This window comes from Gavia stellata, chromosome Z (assembly GCF_030936135.1).
Source record: "Gavia stellata isolate bGavSte3 chromosome Z, bGavSte3.hap2, whole genome shotgun sequence".
NCBI classification, from domain to species: domain Eukaryota; kingdom Metazoa; phylum Chordata; class Aves; order Gaviiformes; family Gaviidae; genus Gavia; species Gavia stellata.
The window spans coordinates 22,568,336-22,592,956 of record NC_082637.1 but is presented as its reverse complement, the minus strand read 5'-3'; the positions used below and the strand labels follow the sequence as shown (position 1 = coordinate 22,592,956).

Sequence of the window (24,621 nt, the reverse complement as noted above, 5' to 3'; positions counted from 1 at the left end):
TCCGTGGAGACGGCGAGGCCCGGCCGCGTCCATGGAGCCGAGATTCGTCGGTCCCGGGCCCTACCGCGCCACCCGGCTGGTGAGTAGCCTCCCTGGGCTGGGGTGCCCTGTCTCCGCCTTTGTCCCTTGTGTAGCCTTATCTCGTCCGGGTGGGGCCTCCGTGCCTGACGGTGGCTCTCCAGAGCGTCCTGGGTACTGGTCGGCTCCCTTGAGGCAGTCTGGCCGCCTGGGCCTTCCCCCGCTGGCCGGGCATCTGCGGCCTGAGGGCCGAGGGCCGCCAGCCCGGGCGGGGCCTGGGTCTGTCCCACGTAGCTCGTCCCTGGTCGGGACCCAGCGGGGTGGCCTGCAGCCGGCGTCCGGGTGTTGGTGCCCCCCACGCTGAGTCTGTGTAGGCAGGCTGGACCCGTGCGCCCCGCCGGAATGTGGAGGCGGCAGAGGCCGGCAAAGCGGGCCTTTAGACCAGCCTTTTGGCAAATTAAAAGCCAAGGGGAGATTAAAGCTGTACCTGTAGAGCTCTATGGGGCTCTAGATATTTCCGCTTCCTAAATCTGGTGTTTGTTCTCAGATCTTAACTGTTCAAATCATAGTTTTAGGTTTTAACGTGCTTGTAAACGCAGATGATCAAAGAAGTATGTAGTTCTGCGTTCAGATCTGGCTGCATTTTGATCTCGCTGTGTACAACTACAATGCTTCTAGAAGACCTCCCATAACTGTTTGCTTTGTTCTTCTTCCCTAGTGGAACGAGATAATAGAACTTTTTCGTGCTGGGATGCCTTTACGGAAGCATCGGTGCCGCTTCAAAAGCTACGAGCGTTGCTTCAAAGCCTCGGAAGCAGTGGACTGTTTACATGAACTGCTTGGCTCTAATCAAAACTTTGGCCCAGAAGTGACTCGTAATCAAACGGTTAAGCTGCTTAAAAAATTCCTGAAAAATCATGTTATTGAAGATATTAAAGGAAGATGGGGCAAAGAGGACTTTCAAGATGATGGCCATTTATATAGGTAAATCTGTATATGTTGGCTGAAAAATTTTGGTTTTCGGAAACGGAGTAATAAGTTTTGTGTATTGGCCTTATAAACGTTTTTGTAGAATGCCTTTGAAAAGGTGTTAATGTGTCTTCCTCCCTTTCACCCCCTTCCTTTTAAAGATTTTATTTTCTTTAGTAATAGACAACTGTCACGATTTAATGTTTGGCTTGGTGGTTTTTTTTTTTTCCTTTGCCTTGTTTTTTTAAAATATTTTTGAAGGGCACTTTTACTCGATTACATTCTATGAATACTAACAAAAGCTTTTGCAGCTTTTACAAGGTAGCGAGTTCTGTTTGCTGTTGGTAGACATCAGATCAGGTTTGTCAGTGTTGGAAGAATGCATAACAAGAAGACATTGATGGAAGTGAGGATGCTATTGAGCATCCAACTCCAGTTGTCCTGCCCCTCCCCGAACTCCCTGACTATTTTGGATGCTGTTTCTACTCCTTCTGAGAAAAGAGAAAGGCCTTCTGAATTTAAAAGTCACTCACGATATAGCCTTTTTCTATACTCCTTGGGTTGTATCTTGAAATTGTCTTAAAAGCGAAAAAGTTTTATTTTCTCATCCTGAAGGATGCTTGCTTACTTATCCCTGTTTAGCCTCTCAACTGGTGGCTTGTTAACAGAGGAAAAGAATTTTCTTTGTAATGAAAGCTTAGTACTGCTGGAGTGGGTTCTTTGACCTCCTGTCACCTCAGTTAAGGTTTGGGTGTCCAGAAGTTGCAGGTTCTGAATTTGTACCATCTTGTAGTGTCCTATTCAGTGAAAAAGTAGTGTAAAAATGACCATTACCTTAAGTATGGATCTGTAACTTATAATATAGTGAGTCTTCTTTTGAGGAAATGGGAGCTATCTCCATGCAGAGCGATAGGGAAAATAGGTCAGCAATAATGCTGTGTTTCTACTTATTATACATATATTAATATATACTTAAATAAATTTTATATTTTTTTTAATGATTTCTTAATAGTGTCTTTGGAAAAATGTATGTAATACTGAACTTCCACTTGATGGGGATTAAGCCAATTTTTCATTTTGCTCTATGATCTTAACTAGTTTGCTTGTAGAGTGTGCCTAAGCTTTTTTGCTGTCAAGTCTGTACACCTATGCTGTAAGTGCAGTTGTTCATTACTCTCCTGATTTTATTTATTAACTTGGAATACTCTAAAAGTAAGAGGTTTGTATGATGTAATTCTTTCACTTTGTCATAAGCAAACTTGGGTCAAGATACTTTATTATAAAAGAACCATGGTTTATGTTAAACTTGTTCCAGAGCTGTTTAGTTGATTTACAGTCAGATTGGATCAAGTTGTATTTAATTCTGGTAACAAATTAGCACACATTCAACTTGTTCTTTAAGATACTGCATGACATCTTTCAGTAAAAGTGGTAGCTGGTTTTAACCTGCCTTCTGAAGGCAACAACACTGAATGCTACAGCTTCCCTGACAAATAAGTTAAATATTCAAACCAATTTCAATCAACTTTAATGGAAGAATTTTTAAATAATTTGGGGGGAATAAAAAAATGAATGTTCTCAGCAAACTTAGCTCCATAAAAGGAAATTCCATGTAACAATTAATTAAGAAAAATATTAATTTTTCAAATTTTGGAGTCAAATTTGAAGGACCCAGTGTAACAAAGGACTTGTATCTGAAGATATTTTGAGAAGCTCACCCAATAAAGTCTGTTGCTAAGTATATAAAAACAATATATGGCTCTGCAGTCTGTGGGCTGAAAATGACCGAAGACTGGGGAAACATGCTGAGGAAGTATCATGTGTGCTTGTCCTGTTCTTAAATTCTTCTCTGGCCATCTGCTTATGGCTGCTGTAAAAGGGCACGATATTGGCCTGGTTTACCTAGTCATTGACTAGTTCAGGTTGGAAAACAGGCATGGAAGGCAAGAAGAGCTGCAGAAGAACTTAGGTCTTGACTTCAGCCTGGTGAAGGTTAAATGTAAAGGAGTAATGTGGAGTGGGCTTTTTACTTGTTTAAACAGAGTTAGAAAAACAGTTAGGTTAGTGGTGGTAGGTGTGTTATTGGTTTGGTATGTTCCTAGCCCAGTCCTGTTCTGTCTATTCTTTTTAGGACAGCATTACCAGCATAGTTTTTTTCACAGGTGCCATAGGTGTTAAGTACTTTGTCTTCTTTCTGGGCATTGACTATTTGTCAGAAAATTAAATATGGGTTTTGGTAACCACTGGTACTATGCTATAACTCTTTGGTTTGGGTTTGTTGAGTTTGTCTGGCTGTGTGTTTTTTGTTTGTTTGTTTTGCGTTGGCATCATGACACATTCAAATTATTTTGTTGTTTCTCCTTTGTATTTTCAGCCATTACTTTCCTGAGCTGCAGGCTGTGGAAGGTGGTTGGGTGAAATATTACTGTGCTTTTCATTTTCTATGTGCTCTCTCTAATGATCTACTATTGGACAAGAGAGGTCTTTTGTTATAGCTATCTTAATGATGTTTTTTGTCCATCTCCCATTCAAAAGAAAACTAAGTCAGTAAAAACCAGTTCAGTGAGTAAAACTGCAGACCTTTCATGCATCTTGAATTGGAGCCACCTTTTTCCCACTGGGCTTGGTGCATAAATAAACAATGTATGCTACTTATGGTTTTGGTGTTTGGCTTTAAGTATTAAAACATGCTTTTCTCCTATTTATGGAGCGAAACGTTGGTTTTCCAGCCTGCCTTTATTCATGTATTTAATGTCCTGGCAGCTCCCTCCGGTGGACTTTCCTAACGTTGCGTTGTAAGTACTTTTCTCACCATGTTGATATGAGTAGCAGTACAAGTCGCTTTTAATTCCACTGACAGTGCTTACTCTGCAAACCTTGATATGCTTCATACTTTTTCTATAAATTGCTGTGTTAGTTTACTGTAACTGTACACTGTGGTGCACAGTTGTGTCATTCATTAACTTTGCATGTAAGTGTAGTTGTCTGCTCTTGTTCACTTTACGGAGTATGCAAAAAAGATGTTGCCAAATGTTGATTTGCCTGAGATTATTGAGCAAGTATTAAATGCGAAGGTGAGAACTAGTGTGGCTTCTAAAAATAGCAAAGACTATGTGTCTCTGTGTCCTGACTTACTGGCTTAGTACAGTCTACAATAATAAATGAGAAGTTACAGTTTTGGAAGGTGTCAGGCTTTACATTTTTTGGAATCTAAGCAATTGTATTAAAAGCAAAGGGTTTAGTACTCTTGCATTGCTAGTAAACTTCTGGGAATTCAGCTGTGGTACGTGTACCATTGGTACAAATGTTGGTTGACCCTGTTTGCTAACTATCGCCCTAGTCACAAACAGGAATCTCTTATTTCCTCCTTGTATAAACTCCTAAAACTGGTGTTGCTGGCTAACCTTGACATGTCAGCCTTGGAATGCTCCTCAGTTGCTAGCTTTAGGTAACATTATTCTGTTCATCCTAAAATCAGAGGCTTTTCATTGTTCATCCAAAAACTTGGCTCTATCTAGATCTTGCTGTAATGCTACCTGAAAAGGGAATGCACCTCCTTTTTCTGCTTGTAAGAACTCATTCATTTACTGGTTGGTTGAGAATCAGGGCAGCAAATGACATAAAGCTAAAAAATGTGAAGAACTGGAGGGGAAACACGGAACTGTTGAGAATACTGTAAGGTAAAGGAAAAAAAGGCTGCAGGTGTTTTAACATTAAACTCTAAGAAATGACAAATAGCTGAAAAATAGTGGAGAACACTCAACAGCTGAACATCTGCAATGTAATCTGGGTAACTTTTAATAGGCAGAGTAAGTCTTGCAGGATTAGTGCAAGGTCTTTATTACTTTTCCTCAGGGTTTGTCTGAAGGAAGTGATACCTCCCTGTGTTGTAGATATTCTGTTGAAGAGCATTGTGAAATATGCCAAATGGGCTCAGTGTGCATGGTCAAAACCGTAACGAGTTTAACCCATGCAGTGTAACACTACTGGGCTAACAAAACTGCAATACAAAACTAATTTAAAAACTAATTAAATGTTGGAACTGCCTTGAGAGGATGGGTTGTAATTTTAGAGAAATCTTGAGGATTTCTTGAGCATGAGAGTCTTTCTGGCAGGATATAAATGCATGCTATCCAGTGGTGTACAAGCTCTTGTTGCATGGTTACAGACATAACTGTCTTTTGCATTCTGATTAAAAGAGTGAGTGAGGCTGAAGCAATTTATTGAAGCATGAGGAATCTCAGCATCTAAAGCCTAGGAGTGTAGGGAAACAAGATCTGACCTGGGCCAGTCTTATGTTGCCATTGAACTGATTTGTCTTTCGGCTCTGCTGTCATTAATTCCTTTGTACATGCTCTGACCTAGGTCTGGCAGTAATTTAATTCTGGTCAAGCTGGAGATGTGACTGAGCTGAATGTGATCTGGAATAGTTTTCCTTATTTTCTGCAGGGCTAGCTTAGGGTTTATTTCTGCTAATTTCTTCAAGCACTTCTTGAAATGCCTTAAAAAGTGAATGAGTTTCCTTCACAACCAGCTGGAAAAAGACTCCAGAAAAGAACTGCAGGATATGGTCTTCACACAGAAAGCATGTAAACACAGAAGAACATGGTAATGTGGACAAAACTTTGCGTGGACGCTTGCATGCACACTAATTAAATTCAAGCATTAGTCATGTGACTTAGTTATCTAGCTTTGCTTTATGTGATGCATGCTAGCAGTGCACTTGACACGGGGGAAAATCTACCCACAGCTTTTTCAGCAGAATCAACATCTTCTAGTGAAGACCTGAGTCAGTTGTTTATGCACAGGCAGCCAGTGCTATTTGAGATGCACTGGGATGCCAGATGTTCACCCCAGGTGCAGCTATGTCATGGGAGGTACAAAGGCCCTGAACTGTTCTGGAGCAGCAGATGGAGGCCAAACAAGACACCTTAGGATGTTTTACGTGTCACTCAACACCAGTCTTCAGGCAACTAAGTCGCACTGTGAATGTCCAAGGCATTTGATGTATTTTTGCATGTGAAAACCTACTACAGTTTTGCATTGGTAAATATGGAATAGGGTGGAGTTCAGAAGCATTAAAAATATTCTCTAATTGTAGATTTCCTCCTTCCTCACCGCTGAAGCCATATCCAAAGAAACCTTCATGTGGAAAGGAAGTAATTAAATTTCCAGACTGGAATGAACCGAAGGCTGGTACCTCCCAAGAACACATCCCAGTAAAATCAGTCACAATGGTAAGATATCCAGTTTTCATTTCCCCAGATGTAAGCATATTTGGAAAGCAAAACTGAACTAATGATCTCTTTGTTGTGGCAAAAAATACTTGGTTATAAAATTAAGTGCAAAATACTTTTATTTTAAACTTATGTGAGGTGAAGTTGTTCTTACGGATTTGCTACGGATGTTGGCTTTGAGTGTTCTTTCTGCTACAGGTTATGATGTTCTGAGCATCGTAAGTTCAGCATGACTGTATTTGCCAGTATGCTTGCATTCCAGTTTGTTCAAATTCCAATAGGGCATTTAGTACACTACAAGACAAAATAGTTACTTTGTTGTCCCTTACACTGTGACTCTTATTCAGAGACTTCATGTAGCAGAGTAAATACAGTATCACTCACTTCCTAGCTCCTATGAGGTTGTTAGTGATTCAATTTCCTTTTTCGTAAGGAGAATATTGTGACTAAGAAGTGGTCCTGGTTTCACTGTTACCCTTTGTGAGCTTGGAGAATCATCCTGCCCCGTACTTACCTGGATTGATCCAGCCTTTGTAAAGTTGTTGAAGAAACTGTTGCTTTTATTAGTAAACCAAAATTGTATCAACTCTTGCCACCTGGACATCTTAAAAGGCTAGGCTTCTTGAGTTCTAAACCCTTCCTCCAGTGTATCTTGTATGTGAGTGTTCTCATATTTTGTGAACTCTTGGGACTTCTTTGATGATTTTGGCCTTTTTATTAATGCTCATCAGTGCAGGACACAAGCCTTGGATTTCTTGGTGATCAAAAGTCTGTTTGGAAAAGTAGCTCCTACCATTTTGCTGAACATCTAGAGGTCCTGAATGAAAGGTTATACCATATTTGTAATCCAATTACTTATGTGCAGATCGAGTGCACCTTTCATGTACAGCAGCCTCCTGAAGAGGAAAAAGCATGGTCCTTAGAACTTCAAGAGTAGGTAGAAGATTAAGAGGGAAGAAGGAAAAGATAGTGCCAAAGTAAAGAGAATAGACTATTTTAGTTACTGCAAGTATCTGCTGCAGTTTTAACATGTTATAGCCTCCAACTGCCTGCTCTAAATTTTCATCCAAGCATCCTGCCCTGATAAGAGTTAGCAAAAGACTGCCTATACACATCTGACTCAGATGCGGCAGCATACAGTCTGGCATAACTCAAAATCTCTTTCATTGGCAGTTTTGGTTAATACAGTGGATTGTAAACTGAAGTAACTGAGGCAAAGGAATAAGCTTCTTTCTGCTGGCTCTTTCATAGAAAGGAGTAGCTTCCAATGGGAATGGTGAAGTAGACAGGTAGCTGAAAGTGGTGGCACCTTAAATTGCTTCAGCATTAATCAGAGCACTTATTGGCTGTGTGTGGATTGATGGGCATGGGTCTGTGTAGTGAAATACTGATGTGGAAGACCAGACACTAATTTTGGAGGGTGCTATTTGTTTCAAACTAGCGCTAGTCTAGTGTCATGGAATGACAGGTGATTAGTGCTTGGAGTAATTAAGTGCATTCCTGGAGTGCATTTTGTGGTTTGGTTGTGATGACAAGCAATACTACTAATGTGCTTTAGGACTGCTCTGTGATGTAAATCAAAGAACTAGGAATGATTAGGAGTCTTGCCTTGAAAATTATGCTGCTGACACAAACTGTACTGTATGTCCAGCCATTCACAAGTTAATGACAATCTTCAAGCATCGAGCTTGGATATGAAGGTTGAGTAAAGGATAGTAGTCTCTTGCATTCTCTGCTTTACTTTATTCTGTTGTAACGGTGGACTAGATCTGATGGGTGTCTTCAGCTCTAGCTATTTGCTTTTACTTAAAGTATAGAAGCTGCTAATGAACTTAATGTTCAGTTATGATCAGTATATGCTGAACAAGGATGAATATCAGTCTTTCATATCTCATCTAATTATTCTGCAATCATTTTTCCATAAGCAGATGTTTAATCTCATAGTGGTAGTTGAAAACAAGTGAGTTGAACTGATTTTAATCATGAAGAGGATCTGAACACAGGACTAGAGGCCATTGACTCCTGAATTTTAATGGCTATTCTGACACACATAATTTTTCAGCTTTGGACTAGTGATGTAACTGAGAAAAGATGCTGCATGTCTGTGAAACCTAAACACTGACTTGCATCCCGGAGACTTTACTGGAATTTAGGAATATTTAAAATACTTGTAATAGGGAGCATGCTGTACTATAAATGTATTATGCTGTTTAATACTTGAAAAGTCACCAGTTAATGAGGAGTGTTTTTTATGATTTCAGAACTCTGAGATGTGGTACAAGCGACACAGTATAGCTATAGGGGAAGTACCAGCATGCAAACTTGTGTTCCGCAGAGAGCTAACACAAACAAATATAGAAGAAATATGGAAATCCATGGCTTTGTCACGGTGAGTATACTTGGGAGTCATTTGCTGTTAAAGTAAAATTGTGGGGTAGGTAATAGTCTTGCCTGTCTTCTCTGATAAGGCTTGTGATTTCATCCACTCAACTTTCATCACTGCCATCAAAGCCATAGTGGCCAGACTAACTATACCACTTGTTATCTGGCTAATGAATTCAGCAAATAAAGTTTGCAAAGAAACTTTACTGTGCGTAATATCTTTTGACTTTTTCCTGTTGTGTTATACAAGACCTTTTGTTGTATGGACTTTGTCTTGTTTAATGACTTTTTTCCTCAGTCTTTTTCTTTTTTTTCTTGTTGCTGTGAAATAGAAGCACTTCTACAGAAGTGTGATACGATGAAACCTTTCAATGGCAAGTACAATACGTCATATGAGATAAGAAATGGAGTAGCTAATTGAGTGCAGAAGGCTTTGAGACTCGGATATTCTTTACTATTTCCAAAAGGAATGCCCTATGCAAAGTTAAAGGCATTACTTTAGACTATTTATGCAGGAGAAAAAATTAATATACATCAGCTATTTTTATAGCACAGTTAGGCCTCACTAATGATTACTTTAATCTAAACCTAGCACATTATCTCCATGTAATAAACTTGATGCTGATGTGAGTAGCTCCGGTGCTGGCATGATCCACAGTGGGGTGTACAGGGGGGTTTCCTCAACTGGGGAAACCTCCAGGGAGCAGAGAGAGCAGCTGGGAGGCTGCAGCTCTGGCAATAGCAGCTGAGGACACCTGGGCGGGGCCAGGAAAAATGGCGACCAAGCTCCCCCCATAAAAGAAGCCCCTACGTAGCGCTAGCGACTACAAGCAGCACAAACAGGGCATGGCGCGGCAGTTTGCATGGCGATTTACACAGAAGGGCTCTGCCAGCTTGACCGGGGAGCAGTGGTATCCAGACTGCTCGTGGCCTCTCTAAACTTTGCACTCGCCACGACTGACACAGCTTCCCAGACAGAGCTCTGGTGGGAACATGCTGCCACACAGGTGTCAGGCTGCAGGGTGGGCTCTGCTCTTATGTCAGTACCAGATGGCAGCAGTGAGCACACCTGTGGGAGGTGCGCCCAGATAGAGAAACTCCTCAGGTTAGTGACAGAGCTCCAGGAGGAGGTGAGTAGGTTGAGGAGTATCAGAGAGATACTGAGTCTGAGAGAGAAAGATATTACTGGAAATGCACCCTACCTTCCCTGGGACAGGCCTGTCAGGCAGACAGGACACACGATATGGAGGGTTCACTCTCCTCTCTCCACCTGGCTGAATGTGGTCACTTAAGGGGTAGGGGGCAAAGGTGACAAGTTCCTGCCCGGTGCAGGAAGCACATCTCCTCTGTTACTACCCCACCTTCCCAGATGCCCTAGCATAATAGATACAAGGCTCTGCAAGTGGAACTGAACAATGACAAAGACGATGGTTCATCTAGGTCAGAGGTGTCGCCAAGGTTAAGTTGGCCTACACCCTGTGTCAAAACTGCTTCCATAAAGAAGAAAAGACGGGTCATTGTCATAGGAGATCGTCTTCTGAGGGGAATAGAAGGCCCACTCTGCAGACCGGACCCACTTCTTAGGGAAGTCTGCTGCCTCCCTGGGGCCTGTGTTAAAGATGTGAAAAGAAAGCTTCCTACCCTGGTATGGCCCTCAGATTATCCATTATTGATTCTTCAGGTAGGCAGCGATGAAGTTGCAACAAAAATTCCAAGGGCGATCATGAGAGACTTCAGAGCTTTGGGACAACTGGTTAAGGGATCAGGAGCACGAGCAGTGTTCTCCTCTACCCTTCCAGTTGCAGGGAATGATGAGCGAAGAAACAGGAAGACCCAGCACATCAAGACCTGACTCTGAGACTGGTGTCACTGGCAGAATTTGGGTTTTTTTGATCACGGATTGGTCTACAAGGCACCAGGTCTGCTGGAGACAGATAGGGTACACCTGTCTTAAAAGGGGAAAAGGATCTTTCTGCAGGAGTTAGCAGGGCTCATTGAAAGAGCTTTAAACTAAATTTGAAGGGAGAAAGGGGTAAAACCAGGCTCACTATAGATAAGCCTGGGGGTGGCACGCCAGTGTTTGAGGGACAGTGTGCTAGCGAGGTCCTTCAGTCTGCTCCACGATGTGCTGAGTGCACTGGAGTACACGTTAAATGTCTTTATACTAATGCGCACAGCATCAGGAATAAGCAAGAGGAGCTAGAAGCTTTGGCCCAGTCCCAATGCTACGACATCATTAGCATAAGCGAAACCTGGTGGGATGAGTCCTGTGACTGGGGTGCATGATGCATGGTTACAGGCTCTTCAGGAGGGACAGGCAGGGCAGGCAAGGCAGGGGGGTGGCACTGTATGTAAGGGGGGGGTTGGATTGTACGGTGTTTACAGTTGGCAACGACACAGTTGAGAGCCTCTGGGTAAGGATGAAGGGGAAAGCAAATAAAGCGGATTTTGTTGTGGGATTCTCCTACTGACTACCCAGCCAGGATGACAACACTGATTGATTATTCTACAAGGAATTAAGGAATGTCTGTAGATCAACCGTCCTTGTCCTTGTGGGTGATTTTAACCTCCCAGACATAAACTGGGAATATCATACAGCAAACACAAACAGGTCCAGGAAATTTCTGAAGTGTGTGGAAGATTACTTCTCAGTGCAGGTACTAAGGGAGCTGACTAGGAAAGGTGGCCTCCTAGATTTTTTGTTTGTAAACAGAGAGGGACTTGTGGGTGAAGTGGGGATTGGTGGCTGTCTTGGTCACAGTGACCACGAAGTAGTTGAGTTTCAAATCATTGGCAATAGGAGAAAAACTGCCAGCAAAACATTGACCCTGGATATGGGGAGAGCAGACTTTGGGCTGCTGAAAGAGCTAGTTGGTAAGGTTCCCTGGGAATCTGCTTTTGAAGGTATTTGGGGTCCATGAATGCCATCTCTTAAGAGCGCAGGACCAGGCAATTCACAAGTGTTGGAAGTCAAGCAAGTGGGGCGGGAGACCGGCTTGGCTGAATAGAGATCTTCTCCTAGAACTTAGTTGGAAAATGAAAGCGTACGGACATTGGAAGCAAGGACAGGTGACGTGGGAGGACTACAGAGGTGCTGTTCGCCGCTGTAGGGAGAAAATTCATGCGGCCAAAGCTCAACTAGAGTTCAAGCTGGCCAGCACTGTGAAGGACCAAAAAAAGGGCTTTTTAAAATATGTTAATTGCAAAAGGAGAATCAGAGATAATAACATTGGTCCATTGCTTGACGAAATCAGTCACCACACAAATAGGGATGTAGACAAAACGGAGACGTTTCATGCCTTCTTCGACTCTGTCTTCCACACTGATGATGGGCCCTGGGACCCCCGGAACCCTATGTTGGAAGACCGTGACTGGGGGATGATAAACTCCCAGCTGATCCTGAACTTGTTTGAGACTTGCTGCTCCAACTGGATGCACATAAGTCTATGGGGCCTGATGGGATTCATCCCAGGGTACTGAAATTGCTGGCCGATGTCATCACAGGACCTCTCTCCATTATTTTTCAACAGTCTTGAGTCTGGAGAGGTCCCAGTCGGCTGGAAGCTGGCAAAAGTTGTCCCAATTTTCAAGAAGGGTAAGAAGGAAGACCCTGGTAATTACACGCCTGTCAGTCTCACTTCAGTGCCTGGTAAAATTATAGAGAAGGTTATTCTGGGAGTTATTGAAAAACTCTTGAGAGACAACACAGTCATTGGTCATAGCCAGCATGGGTTCACGAAGGGAAAGTCCTGCTTAACCAACTTAATTTCCTTTTATGACAAGGTCACCTGTCTAATGGTCCAAGGGAAGCCAGTAGATGTGGTGGTCTGGGATTTTAGCAAAGCTTTTGATACTGTTTCTCACAGTATCCTCCTAGAAAAACTATCCAGCACACAGATAGGCAAGTCCATAATATCTTAGGTGAGCACTTGGCTGACACCTCGGTCTCAAAGTGTTGTAGTAAATGGGGTTACATCAGGCTGTAGGCCAGTAATGAGTGAGGCTCCCCAGGGCTCAGTTTTAGTGCCAGTGCTATTTAATGTTTTTATAAATGATCTGCATGCAGGAATCAAATGTACATTAAGTAAGTTTGCCAATGATACTAAATTAGGAGGGGCTGTGGACCCCCTCAAGGGTAGAGAGGCCTTAAAGAGAGATCTGAATAGACTAGAGAGCTGGACAATCACCAACGCTACAGGCTTGGGGAACAGTCGCTAGAAAGCTGCCCAGTGGAAAAGAACCTGGGGGTGCTGGTTGACAGCCGGCTGAAGATGAGCCAGCAGTGTGCCCAGGTGGCCAAGAAGGCCAACGGCATCCTGGCCTGTATCAGAAATGGTGTGGCCAGCAGGAGTAAGGAGGTGATTGTGCCCCTGTACTCGGCTCTGGTGAGGCTGCACCTCAAATGCTGTGTTCAGTTTTGGGCCCCTCACTACAAGAAGGACATTGAGGTGCTGGAGTGTGTCCAGAGAAGGGTGATGAAGCTGTTAAGGGGTCTGGAGCACAAGTCTTATGAGGAGCGGCTGAGGGAACTGGGGTTGTTCAGTCTGGAGAAGAGGAGGCTGAGGGGAGACCTTGTCGCTTTCTACAACTACCTGAAAGGAGGTTGCAGAGAGGTGGGTGTTGGTCTCTTCTCCCAAGTGACTAGTGACAGGACAAGAGGAAATGGCCTCAAGTTGCACCAGGGGAGGTTTAGACTGGATATTAGGAAAAATTTCTTTACTGAGAGAGTGGTGAAACACTGGAACAGGCTGCCCAGGGAGGTGGTGGAGTCACCATCACTGGAGGTGTTCAAGGAACATGTGGACGAGGCATTGAGGGACATGGTTTAGTGGGCATGGTGTTTGTTGGTTGATGGTTGGACTTTATGATCTTACAGGTCTTTTCCAACCATAGTGATTCTGTGATTCCGTGATTCTGTGAAATTTAACAAGAGCAAGTGCTAGATTCCACACCTGGGATGGGGTAACCCTGGTTATATGTACAAATTGGAGGATGAGAGGTTGGAGAGCAGCCCTGCAGAAAGAGATCTGGGGGTTTGGATTGATGGCAAGTTGAACATGAGTCAACAGTGTGCCCTGGCAGCCAAAAGGGCCAACCATGTCCTGGGGTACATCGAGCACAGCATAGCCAGCTGGTCAAGGGAGGTGGTTGTTCCACTCTACACTGCATGGGTGCAGCCTCACCTCAAGTACTGCATGCAGTTTTGGGCACCTCAATATAAGAAGGACGTCAGACTATTAGAGTGTGCCCAGAAGAGGGCAACCAAGATGGTGAAATGTCTCAAGGGCAAGACCTAGGAGAGGTGGCTGAAGTCACTTGGTTTGCTCAGCTTGGAGAAGAAAAAGCTGAGGGGTGACCTCATCATAGCCTACAACTTCTTAAGGGGGGCAGTGGAGGGGGAGGTGCTGATCTCTCTCTGGTGACCAGAGATAGGATATGAGGAAATGGAATGAAACTGCATCAGGGGAAGTTCAGGTTGGATATTAGGAAAAGGTTCTTCACTGAGAGGGTTGCCAGTCACTGTAACAGGCTCCTCAGGGAAGTGGTCATGGCACCAACCCTGTCAGAGTTCAAGGTGTGTCTGGACAATGCTCTTGATCATATGGTTTAGTTTTAGGTAATCCTGCGAGGAGCAGGGAGTTGGACTCAATGATCCTCATGGGTCCCTTCCAACTTGAGATATTCTATGATTCTATGAAATAGAGGTCTCTCTTTCAGAATCGTATCTATCCTAATACTATATGTTTGTATTTTTCAGATTAGATGATGTATGAACTATGTGTTTATGTATTTTTACAGATTACAAAAGGTCTTGGGTTTGGATTCTCTGGATGAAGTGTTAGACGCAAAACTTGTGGATTCAAAGCATATAGTCCAAAATGCATACAATGTCAATAAGCAAGGCATTGTCACTTTAGAAGACAAATCAAGTGAGTATTTTAGAAGTTTTCATTTAACTTTTTTATATTGTAGTTTACTAGTATAAAAAAAAGTATTAGTTCTAATCTATACTAACGTGTAGCATCTTTATACTTGTATGGCCGTACCTATACTAGAGTTTGTACAAAGTATGCCATTGTTGTCGTCTGACATACTGATAGTAAGAATCAGTGTTTATTCCATATTTACTTTCTTAAACATATTCCTGCTTTAGCAGGGTTGAAAGATGAAGGTGAAAGAACAGCAACTTTTCATTTATAAAAATAGGGGTATTATTCACTTCAAGCTGGCTTTGTCAGCCCAGCCCTTAACTACCTGAACTGGAGCGTTTACATGAGGGAAATGTGTATTAAAAATGGGGAAAGAATCAAAACGTACACTGAGAGATGCTTAAAATTTCTCAGTTTTGAGTTTTCAGTCAATGTATTTTGAAACCAGTTCCAAGTTTAAAACTGTTTTACACATCAGGGAGAAAGTAAGGCATCTTTGCTCCTGTGATATATCACTTACAATATTATTGCCACCATGTTTTCCACAAGATTTGTAGAGAAGTGAAATACTATATTGGAACCTGGTTTGGTTTGTGAATGAAACCTTCTCCAGAGCATACACGTGTTCATTTTAAAGGCAGTTGGAGCACCTTAAGATATTAACTTCCTCCTTGCAGAAATGACAGTATTGAATGTATGAGTGTTTTTCATCATCTTCAGTGCAAAGTAAACACTTCACTGTAATGCACTAGTGAAGGTGTAGCTTGAACTAGTTTGACCAATTTTCTGCAGGGCATGTTAAGGATTTGTGATACGATCCATTTTGCTGATTGAGTTGTAAGAGCAGTAGGCATAACTGTTGATATTGAGTACTGGAGGTACTAAAGTATAGATGTAAAGCTATATCAAGCTAGATCCTACATTAAGGTATATCCTGCCTTTGCAATCAGTCAATCTACTATATAGGAGGAACTTCTTATAGAATTTTCAGCTTCGCTTTTATCTTACAGTTTAATATTTTTCTCAGGGTTTTTCTCCTTTTGATTTCTGTCTGTTTGTCCCCTATGCAGAGGAACTACCTCACTGGATATTATCAGCAATGAAATGTCTAGCAAATTGTAAGTAAATTCAGGATGGGGAAAAAAAAACCAACCCACCCGTGTAAAAATCAATTGAATTGACTCTTCCTTTATTGTTTTATCAAATCCTGTTTATATTCACAGTCAATATTTTTTCTCATCATTGCCTTAAACAAAGTTGGAAAAAATCAGCCAGCATATATTCTCCTGCCAGTGCAGCTTATTTCAATAAAATATATAAAGGTTTAACTATTCTCTTAATATTTTTCCTCTACTATGTGTTTTCATTAGACCTATTGGAAATAGATCAATTCAATAGATGGATACAATTTCACCTAAATTTTGGAGACAGAGTGTAAGTTTTTGTTGGGTTTTTTTTTTCCTACTTGACATTGCATTTTTATTGGCTGGAATAGAAAATAGTGATCTGGTTGGTGGCTACAAATTAATTTTCTCTTTTTTTTTTTTTTAATTCTTTGTAGGGCCCAGCTGCTCAGATTTGAAGCAGCCTACATACTCAGGATTTGAAAGAGATGTCTTCAAAACTATAGTGGACTACTTTGGCCAGATGAAAGAACCTCTTCTCACATTTAATTTTTTTGATGTATTTGTTAGTGTGTTAGGTAAGTAGTTTGGGATGTAACAAAAAAATTATTCTTTTTAATTAACTTTCTGGAATTAATTTACCATACTCAAATAGTATCACAGCTCATTTCTTTAGGACCTGTCCTGTCCATTCTGCATATAGTTTAATATTTAAATTTATTTCATAAGACAATGTGGTTTTATTCTTGTGTCTTTTTGATCACATTAGTCCAAAAGTCTTCCGTTGCTTGTCTTTGTAATTTTTAAAGGCCTTTATTCATTGCTTAGCACAGTCACACCTAACAGATGGATTTTAACAGATTTTTCTTTTTTGACAAATGCCTAAGTGTCTTAAAAACTCACATAAGCTTTTAGAAATTGCTTGACTGAAGTCTAGATTAAAAAAGATTAGGGCTATAAGAACTGTTTTTAACCCTGGCAATACGACATCTGAAGGAAATTGAAATCCTTCATTGCTTAAATTTAGACATTAACTAATCTACTGTTTTAAAGAAACAGTAGTTTAGTTACAGTTAATAACTTTTTAATGGTTCATACTATATAAAATTTACCCGTCCTGTAGCTATAGATGGCCTATTGAAAGATAATAAATGTGAAAATACTAGGTTACATTTCAGAAAAGAACAACTGGGTTGAAAAGTAAGCATGGTTTGTAGCACGTCACTTTTCTGAGCTTATGGAAGTGGGAACAACATTGCTTTTAATAAACTATTGAAATGAAAAAGGAATTCAGAATAACACTGTTATTTCTGGAATTTAGTATTTTCATACTTTGTTAGTCAACAATCTTGCTTCAAACTGAATATAGTTTCTTTTCTGACTTCTTTTTCTTAGACAACAGATATTCTTGATAATATCTTTAAAAATTCTTCCTCTCCTTTCATCCTCTCTTTCTGTTTGCTTTTCCATTGTATTTCACACCTTCCAGGTTTTAAGACTTTTATTTCGCAGTATTTCACAGATGTAAAAATGAGAAGAAAGAATTCCTGACAATGTTTATGTGGAAATGAAAGGAAATTATGCACTGTTTCAAAACATAAAAAAATAATTTTGTGTCCTCTTTCACAAAAAAAAAAAAGATGTGTTAATATGGAATCCTTCCTTACTAGCAAAAATAGATTTACACAAAAAACTCATGGGAATACAGGCTTTCAAGGACTACTTAGTTTGTTTTCCATCTTCATACATACACAATTTACTTTAAAGTACTGGCAGCATATGTTTGAAAATGTCATGTTTCTCTAGAAGTCTTACCTAAACATCCTCCTCCAGACACCTAACACAGGTATTTAAATGGCTAAAAAGCTGCATTTGGCCTTTGTGGGATGATCTGGGATATCTGAGTTAGGCACCCTCACTGACTGGGTAATGGGGTTGGGCCAGATGATCCCCAGATTTCTTTTCCACTTTTTTAATAATTCGAGACTATGCTCCCTATCTAGCCAGTGGAGGTAGTTCAAGAAGATAATTCAGCATATCTGTGGTGAAGCCTAACTCTCCTTTTTGTACTCAAAACTACTTAGAACCAGTAGTAAGAAAATAAACAAGTAAATATAAGGCAGAGATGCCTTATCTGTAGTTTCGGTAGCAAGGTCTTCTCTAACCACTCAGGCTGTCTTCTGAGATTCAATCTGTGATTCTTGGGGAAAAGGGGGCAGAGGAAGGGATTTTATTCGGTTCAGCTGAAAGAGAAAGGGGAAAGTTTTGGGTTCTGCTAAATATGTAATTAAGTCTTAATAATGAAGCTAATGGACAGACCATTATGAAACTGTAGGTAAGTGTAGAGAATAATGTACACTCCATAGAATACTATTTTGTAGTAACTGTCAATGCTAGTACTGAATGCTGCCCGGGAAGCAGTAATTGCTTAGCAAGTTGTGTACTTAAAAAGTATGGAAAAGCAAATCCATGTCTGCAGTTGCATTTCTCTGTTTTTTTTTTTAATGGAGGCTTGTTAAATTGGCAATAATTCTCAATCTTAAGACATTTATAAACCAAGATTTCAGTCTTTGAGTTTTTGACTTTTCATATTGCTACCTTCAAGGAATTACAACTTTTCCACAGTGATTATAGGACTTCTTTCTTCCTTCAGTGGATAAGTTTTCTGTTTAGTGGAAGACTTAAGGAAATAGCAAAGAAAGTGTTATCAGATGATATTTTTAGTCATTTGAGGCAGCCGTGATGTGATTTGTCCACGTCTAAAAGCTCCATCTTAAAACCTGGGAAATATTTGCAGAAGTCCTAGGTGGTTCACGTAACTATATCAAGATGCCTCACTTGCTTCTGTTTTTGAATGAAGACTGTCTAGAGTACTTATCTTCCAAGAGCTTAGCTGAAATTAGTTTTCAGAATAGCTGAGTGAGAAAACAGGACTAAGATGTCAGTGGTCATCAGGTATTTTACTAACTTGGTAAGATTAAACTTGCTCTTTGCACATATTATAATGATTCTTTATGTACTAATCTCATTAAGGTTAATTATTATTTCCCAGGGCCTCCTCTAAACATATGCACTGGTGTGCTGGCCAAATCTTCCTTTGAAATCAGAGAAAGCTTTGCTTTGAAAATGAAATCAACTAAAATGCTTTACCACTCTTTTCTTGGAATACTGTCTGCTTTGGCTGCCCTACCTGCTGCTGCATACTTCTGTTCTTTTTTTAATAACATACAGCTTCACTTTTTACACAGTGTGGAACCGACTGGCCTGGTGGATGAGGGGACAGCAGTGGCTGCTGTTTATGTTGATTGTGGTAAAGCTTTCAACATTATGTCCCATCACATTGTTATAGGCAAACTGAGGAAGTACAGGCTAGATAAGTGGGTAGTGAGGTAGACCAGAAGTTGGCTGAATTGCTGGGCTCAGAGGGTTGTGATCAGTGGCAGAAAGTCCAGCTGGGGGTCAAACAGTAGGGAGTACCCCAGGCCTGATAATGGGGCCAGTAGTGGTTAACACTTCATTAATGACCTGGATGGTGGGACACTGTCCTTAACAAGGACAGATTGCCCTAAACAAGTGTGCAGGTAATACAAAATGGGGAAGAGTGGTTAACGCAGCAGAGGATTGTACTGCCATGCAGAGGGACCTCAACAGGCTGGAAAAATGGGCAAACAGAAATCTCAGTGTTCAACAAAGGGAAATGCCAAGTCCTCTCCTGGGGACGAATAACCCCATGCACCAGTGCATGCTGGGGGTGACTGACTTGAAAGCAACTTTACTGAGAAGGACTTGGCAGTCCTGGTGGGCACTAATGTGACCATGAGCCAGCAGTGTGTCTTTGTGGCAAAGAAGATCAGCAGCATTCTTAGCTGCAGTAAGAGCATCGCCAGCAGGTTGAGGGAGATCTTTTCTCAGCACTGGCCAGTGAGTCCAGTGGAGGGCCACAAAAATTATTAAGGCCTTGGAACATCTGTCATATGGGGAGAGGCTGAGAGCAGGGACTGTTTAGCCTGAAGAGGAGAAGGCTCAGGGAAGATCTTATTAATATGTATAAAACACTGATGTGGGAGGAGGAAAGAAGAGGGAGCCAGACTTCTACCAGTGATATCCGATAACAGGACAAGAGGCAATCGGCACAAACAGAAATATAGGAAACTTTGGTTATACATAGGAAAACAGCTTTTTTAATTAGAAAGTGGTCAACACTGGAAGAGGTTGTCCAGAGAGGCTGTGGAACCTCCATCCTTGGAGATATTCAAAACCTGACGGGACATAGTCCTGGGCATCTTGCTGTAGGTAACCTTGCTTTGAGCAGGGGGAGACGTCTAGATAATCTCCAGAGATCCCTTCCAACCTCTATAATCCTATGGAAAAAAAAAAAAGAATTGTATCTCTTTGTCATCTTCCTTGTTCCTTTTTTAAGAGAAATTACTGTTAGACTTCAGTCATGCAGACATCTTGCTCCTGACTTCTGTTTTTTTCTGCTACTAGTGCTATTTAGGCAAATGTGTAGTTTTTAGATGCTTCCTTCACTGAGCCTTAGAAACCCAAAAGAGGATGACATTTTGGTGGTGAGACTTCTTTATAGGTACCTAAACTACTATCAGATTCTACTGTGCCTGTCCAGTCTTCACATATCTCTGCCATGCTCACATTCTGTGTTTTTTGCAAGTTTGCAAGTAGAACTAGTCACAGATTTAACTTTGGTAGGTGTGAGGGGTATGTCAGTATTGTCATAGCTATCATTGATGCATAAACACATGTTTTGTTTAGATTCTCTGGTTGTTGCCCCAGACTTAACTTTTTTATGTGGTTGCTACATCTGTGCATACATCTCAGTTGTGTTTAGAGCTGAGGGTAATAAAAGAGCAAAGGATGAACGAAAACGTTGTAGTTTTTCATGTCTACTGATATTTAGAGTTGTTGGTTATGGTTATTAATATCTCTCCATGCATCAGAAGGAAATCTTGTAAATACTTAAACAAGGTGCCCAGTTCTAGTAGTCCAGTTCTAGGGATATGTTCCTAGACTCTTTGGGGAGTGGGGTTCTAAGGCAGTCTTGAATGAGTAAGAAAGGAATTTGGGGAGACAGATTTAGAAATGTTGTGTTAAACGTTATGGAAATACATAACTGAGAAATGTTGCCCAATCTCCTGATCTTGTATAAACCAGGTCTGCTGCAAAAACACAGCAAGGCCATAGAAGCTCTTCAGATATCTTGTCTCCTGCTGCCACCAGAAAATCGGAAAAGACTACAGCTGTTGGTGCGGATGATGGCAAGAATTAGCTTTAACAAGGATTTGCCACCTCTTTGTGAATCAGTGAGGACCAGAACCTTGGTATGTATAGTGTAAGGCAAAAGGTCTAGACAAGGCTTTTGGAGTAGCACAGATAAGATTGTTACTCGACAGCGTATACCAAACATAGTTTGTTTGTTTGAAGAATGTTTCATCTATTCTAGCTGTGTGGAAAGCTACTCTGAATTTGAATAAACTGGGTTTTCTTGGTGAGTTGTGAGCAAATGAAGAATTTGCTCAGGATTTGGAGGTTTCCTTACCTTTCAAAGTTAAATCACCACTGATTTCATTAGTGAGTAGAAAAAAAACAAAACAGTAGATGAGGTGTCTGGTGTTCTTTATCACTGCAGACAGTGTGAGACAAAAAAACTGCCTGTTTCAGTCATAGTTAGAAATATGTAGCTTCATGTTTTGATTTACCCGTTTTCGTCCATTAAAAAAAAAAAAATTCCTACCAGTTTATTTCAGTACTAATTTTCCTTTCATTACTTGACTACAGAAATCTCTGAAAGGAATTTTAATCAGATTTTGACCAAGCCCTGGTTTCTGCTAATATTCTTTCTGTAGGACTACTTATAGAGTTATCACTGATGTTTGCAACAGCATGTTATTATAAAGTTATTAGACATTAACTTAGCAATTCTGACTGGCTAACATGTATTTCTTTTGGTTAATTTTCAAGTCTTTTGCAAGAAGGGCAGCAGAAAACTCCAGCTATAGAGCCACTCCATAAAAATCCTATAGTAGCATTCATAAATCTAAATTTGTTCCACAGCAATTAAGTTTTTAATTAACGATGAACGGTATTTGATTAAAATAATTGATTTTTCGACTGCTAAGTTTATAATTTAATTAAATGTGAATGGTCTTTGATTAAAATAATTATGTTATAATCTAAATGTTATTTTTAGAAGTGACTCCTTTACAGTTAAGTATCTTGTACTAAGTTTTAATTCAGCAGTGTAGTCTATGGTACATGACAGAAAATTTTGATTGCCTTCTGTGCTTTTAATGTTAGCAGTGACTGGTGCACAGACAGGAAACTCTTGTAACTGAATGCTTGAGCATAAGACTAGATGAACTGAGCTGGACCTGATATTTGGTTTGATTATTTCAAAATAACGGTATTAAGTTTTTCCTCTGATGCTTAACTTCTATTAAATTCCTGTGTTATTTTAAAAATTTCTGAAATATTTGTGCCCTATTTAACCGGAAAAGCCATGTGAAGTGGCTATTTGACGAAGTCTTGAGAGTAAAGTGGAATTCAGCCATTCAAAGTCTAAAGTCAGGGTTAGATTACTTATATGAGGCAAGAGCCATCTTCAGTCCACTCAGATAATGTCACTGTACATATTACTCTTTGTTTTGTTTTGGTTTGGTTTCATTTATATTGATGTGTTTGAAGTACGGTAAGTATTGTGCTGTTAAAATCTTTTAGAAAAAAGATTGCTTTTTAAATACGGTCTGATTCCCCACCCCTTACCTCCAAACAGAAATATATGCAATAATGATGGTTTTTTTTCTCAGATGGTTCAGGCATTTTCCCGTTGTATTCTCTGCTCAAAGGATGAAATGGACTTGGATGAACTGCTGGCTGCTAAACTAGTATCTTTTCTCATGGACAATTATCAAGAGATATTAAGTGTTCCTTCCGCCTTAAAGTCCTCTATAGAGGAACATGTTGTACATCTCCAGAGAGTCCAAGTAGGTATCTAGTGAAAAAATCCTCTTATGTCTCTGTGCTTGTAGATCAAATTTTTTCTTTCTGCTCTGAAGTTTGACAGTTCTTAAAGACTTTGTTCTGTCTCTGCTAGCTTATGAAGAGCTAACTAATTTTGACTGTTGATATTCAACCACCACTATGTATTTAAGTGAAACTAATGACATATTGAATGGTTTAGAGACAAGAATAACTCTTCCATAACTCTTTTTCTGTTTCTTGATACCATATTTTGTTTTGTTCAAAGCTGATTTTTAGTTATTCCTTCTTTAATTTCTACTGAAAAAGTAACTTGCAATTTATTCCAAGAGTTAAACAGGCTTCCTTTGTGTCATGTTTTTTGACTTACTAGAACTCACTCAATCAGTGCAGGAGACAGGAGATACAATTTAGGGTCTTTATTCTATATCATCCCTACTTAATGACTTCAGGTGGTCAATTTGATTAAGACAGTTTTTGTAAATTTATTGCAGAAAACATAGATGCTCTTTTTTTACTCTTCCTTCAGATAAAATATGCTGGAGCTGATACTGATGCAACTTTTCCTCCTCCATCATTTTGTCACCAAATCAGTACAGATGAATTTGAATACCAAAGGGCAACTGGCTCTCAAGAACCACTGGCAGCTTTATTGGAAGAAATTGCAATGAATAAAGAAATATCTGTGAAAGATAAGAAGAAGAAGCTCAAGCAAGTAAATAGATATTCCTCCAGAGTCTTTAATTTTAACTTAAAAATCTTTATCAAGTCTTAGACATGTAGTCCTCTAGAGAAATACTGAGATTTAAAATAGTAGGTACTCTTGGGGATTTCAAACTTTTTAATAATTTAGAATAGCAGTACTGACATCAATCAAGCCATATTAGAAATGATCACCTAATTTTCTATATAAAGGTATAGGAAGTCCATTAGAGAAATAATAATTTTCCTGCTCCAGAGGCGGAGGTTGCACTTTAGTAGTTTTTTGTATTACAAGTTTGAATGAATTCTTAATTTAAATTGATGTATTTTTCCAGTTTCAGAAATCTTACCCTGAAGTGTATAGAGTACGATTTCCTACCCCTGAAACTGAAGCGGTGCTATTTCCAGAAAAAAATAAACAGAAACCACCAATACTGATGTGGGCCTTAAAAAAGCCTTTTCAACCATTCCACAGAACCAGAAGCTTTCGAATGTAAACAGTTTGAAATGTATCAGCGAACCGAGTCAGAGCACATTATGAATGGATTTTATGCAAAAGGAGCCTGAGCAGCATGTAGTTACTAAAAAAAACTACTGGAGATACTCCTGAGATGCTAGAAAAGGTCAAAAGAAGAGGAAAGTATTGAAGTGGTAGAAATGTGAGCCATTATCAGTATTTTTGTAAATAATTATTTTTTTAAATGTCTGTTATTTTAAAAAACAAAACAAAAACCCAATAAAACAACAAACTCAAGGTGATTAATCTACATGGGTGATAAAGTACAGTTGCTGTAGTTTGATTTGACCACCATTTCAAGGTCTAAATGTATTTGTGTGTAAGGTATTGTTGGTAACTAGTAAACAGCTTTTTTTTTCCCTGACAATGAGTCTCTTGCATAAACTAGGGTGTGTTTGTTCACATACAGCTTGAGGAATTAATTTGCTCTACCTGCTTGAATAAGTATGAAACACTGGATGTTGTTTTGCTGTTGTACACCTTAGTGTTCTTGATATGTAAGAGTTATTTTGGAAAACTGCAAAAACTCATTCTTAATTTTCTGATTCATATGATGCATTACAGCTTAAGTCAACTCCTGTTGAAATTCCATTAACTTCTGTAGTACTCTCCCATTCTTTTAAGCAACCCAGTCTTTTAAGTCTTTTCCTATATGCTATTACTAAATATTACTGTACAAAATTGGGTGCTTGACAATAGAACATACTTTATCAGAAAAATCTGAAGCTTTGCATTTCCTCTGGAAATGG

The 24,621-nt window shown here is 40.1% G+C and overlaps 1 protein-coding gene across 2 annotated transcripts; it reads left to right on the top strand.

Moving 5' to 3' along the window:
* Positions 1-31: 31 nt before the first annotated feature.
* Positions 32-23,880, top strand: DEPDC1B (DEP domain containing 1B). 2 transcript variants are annotated; one of them, XM_059834074.1, is made up of 11 exons: positions 32-79; positions 737-1,002; positions 6,089-6,224; positions 8,486-8,613; positions 14,406-14,536; positions 15,607-15,654; positions 16,098-16,238; positions 20,830-20,996; positions 22,482-22,658; positions 23,183-23,368; positions 23,691-23,880. In XM_059834074.1, exons 1-11 carry the CDS (start codon positions 32-34, stop codon positions 23,850-23,852), a joined length of 1,590 nt encoding a protein of 529 aa, XP_059690057.1. In that variant the 3' UTR covers positions 23,853-23,880. The 2 variants fall into 2 exon arrangements, with proteins under 2 accessions (XP_059690057.1, XP_059690058.1); XM_059834075.1 differs by lacking the exon at positions 23,183-23,368.
* The last annotated feature ends 741 nt before the right edge of the window (positions 23,881-24,621 follow it).

Excerpts from the sequence above, each read along its gene's own strand:
- DEPDC1B (XM_059834074.1), top strand. The coding sequence starts at position 32 with ATGGAGCCGAGATTCGTCGGTCCCGGGCCCTACCGCGCCACCCGGCTG. Across the intron at positions 20,997-22,481 it reads CAGTGAGGACCAGAACCTTG|ATGGTTCAGGCATTTTCCCG; the intron begins GTATGTATAGTG and ends TTTTTTTCTCAG. Across the intron at positions 22,659-23,182 it reads TACATCTCCAGAGAGTCCAA|ATAAAATATGCTGGAGCTGA; the intron begins GTAGGTATCTAG and ends CTCTTCCTTCAG.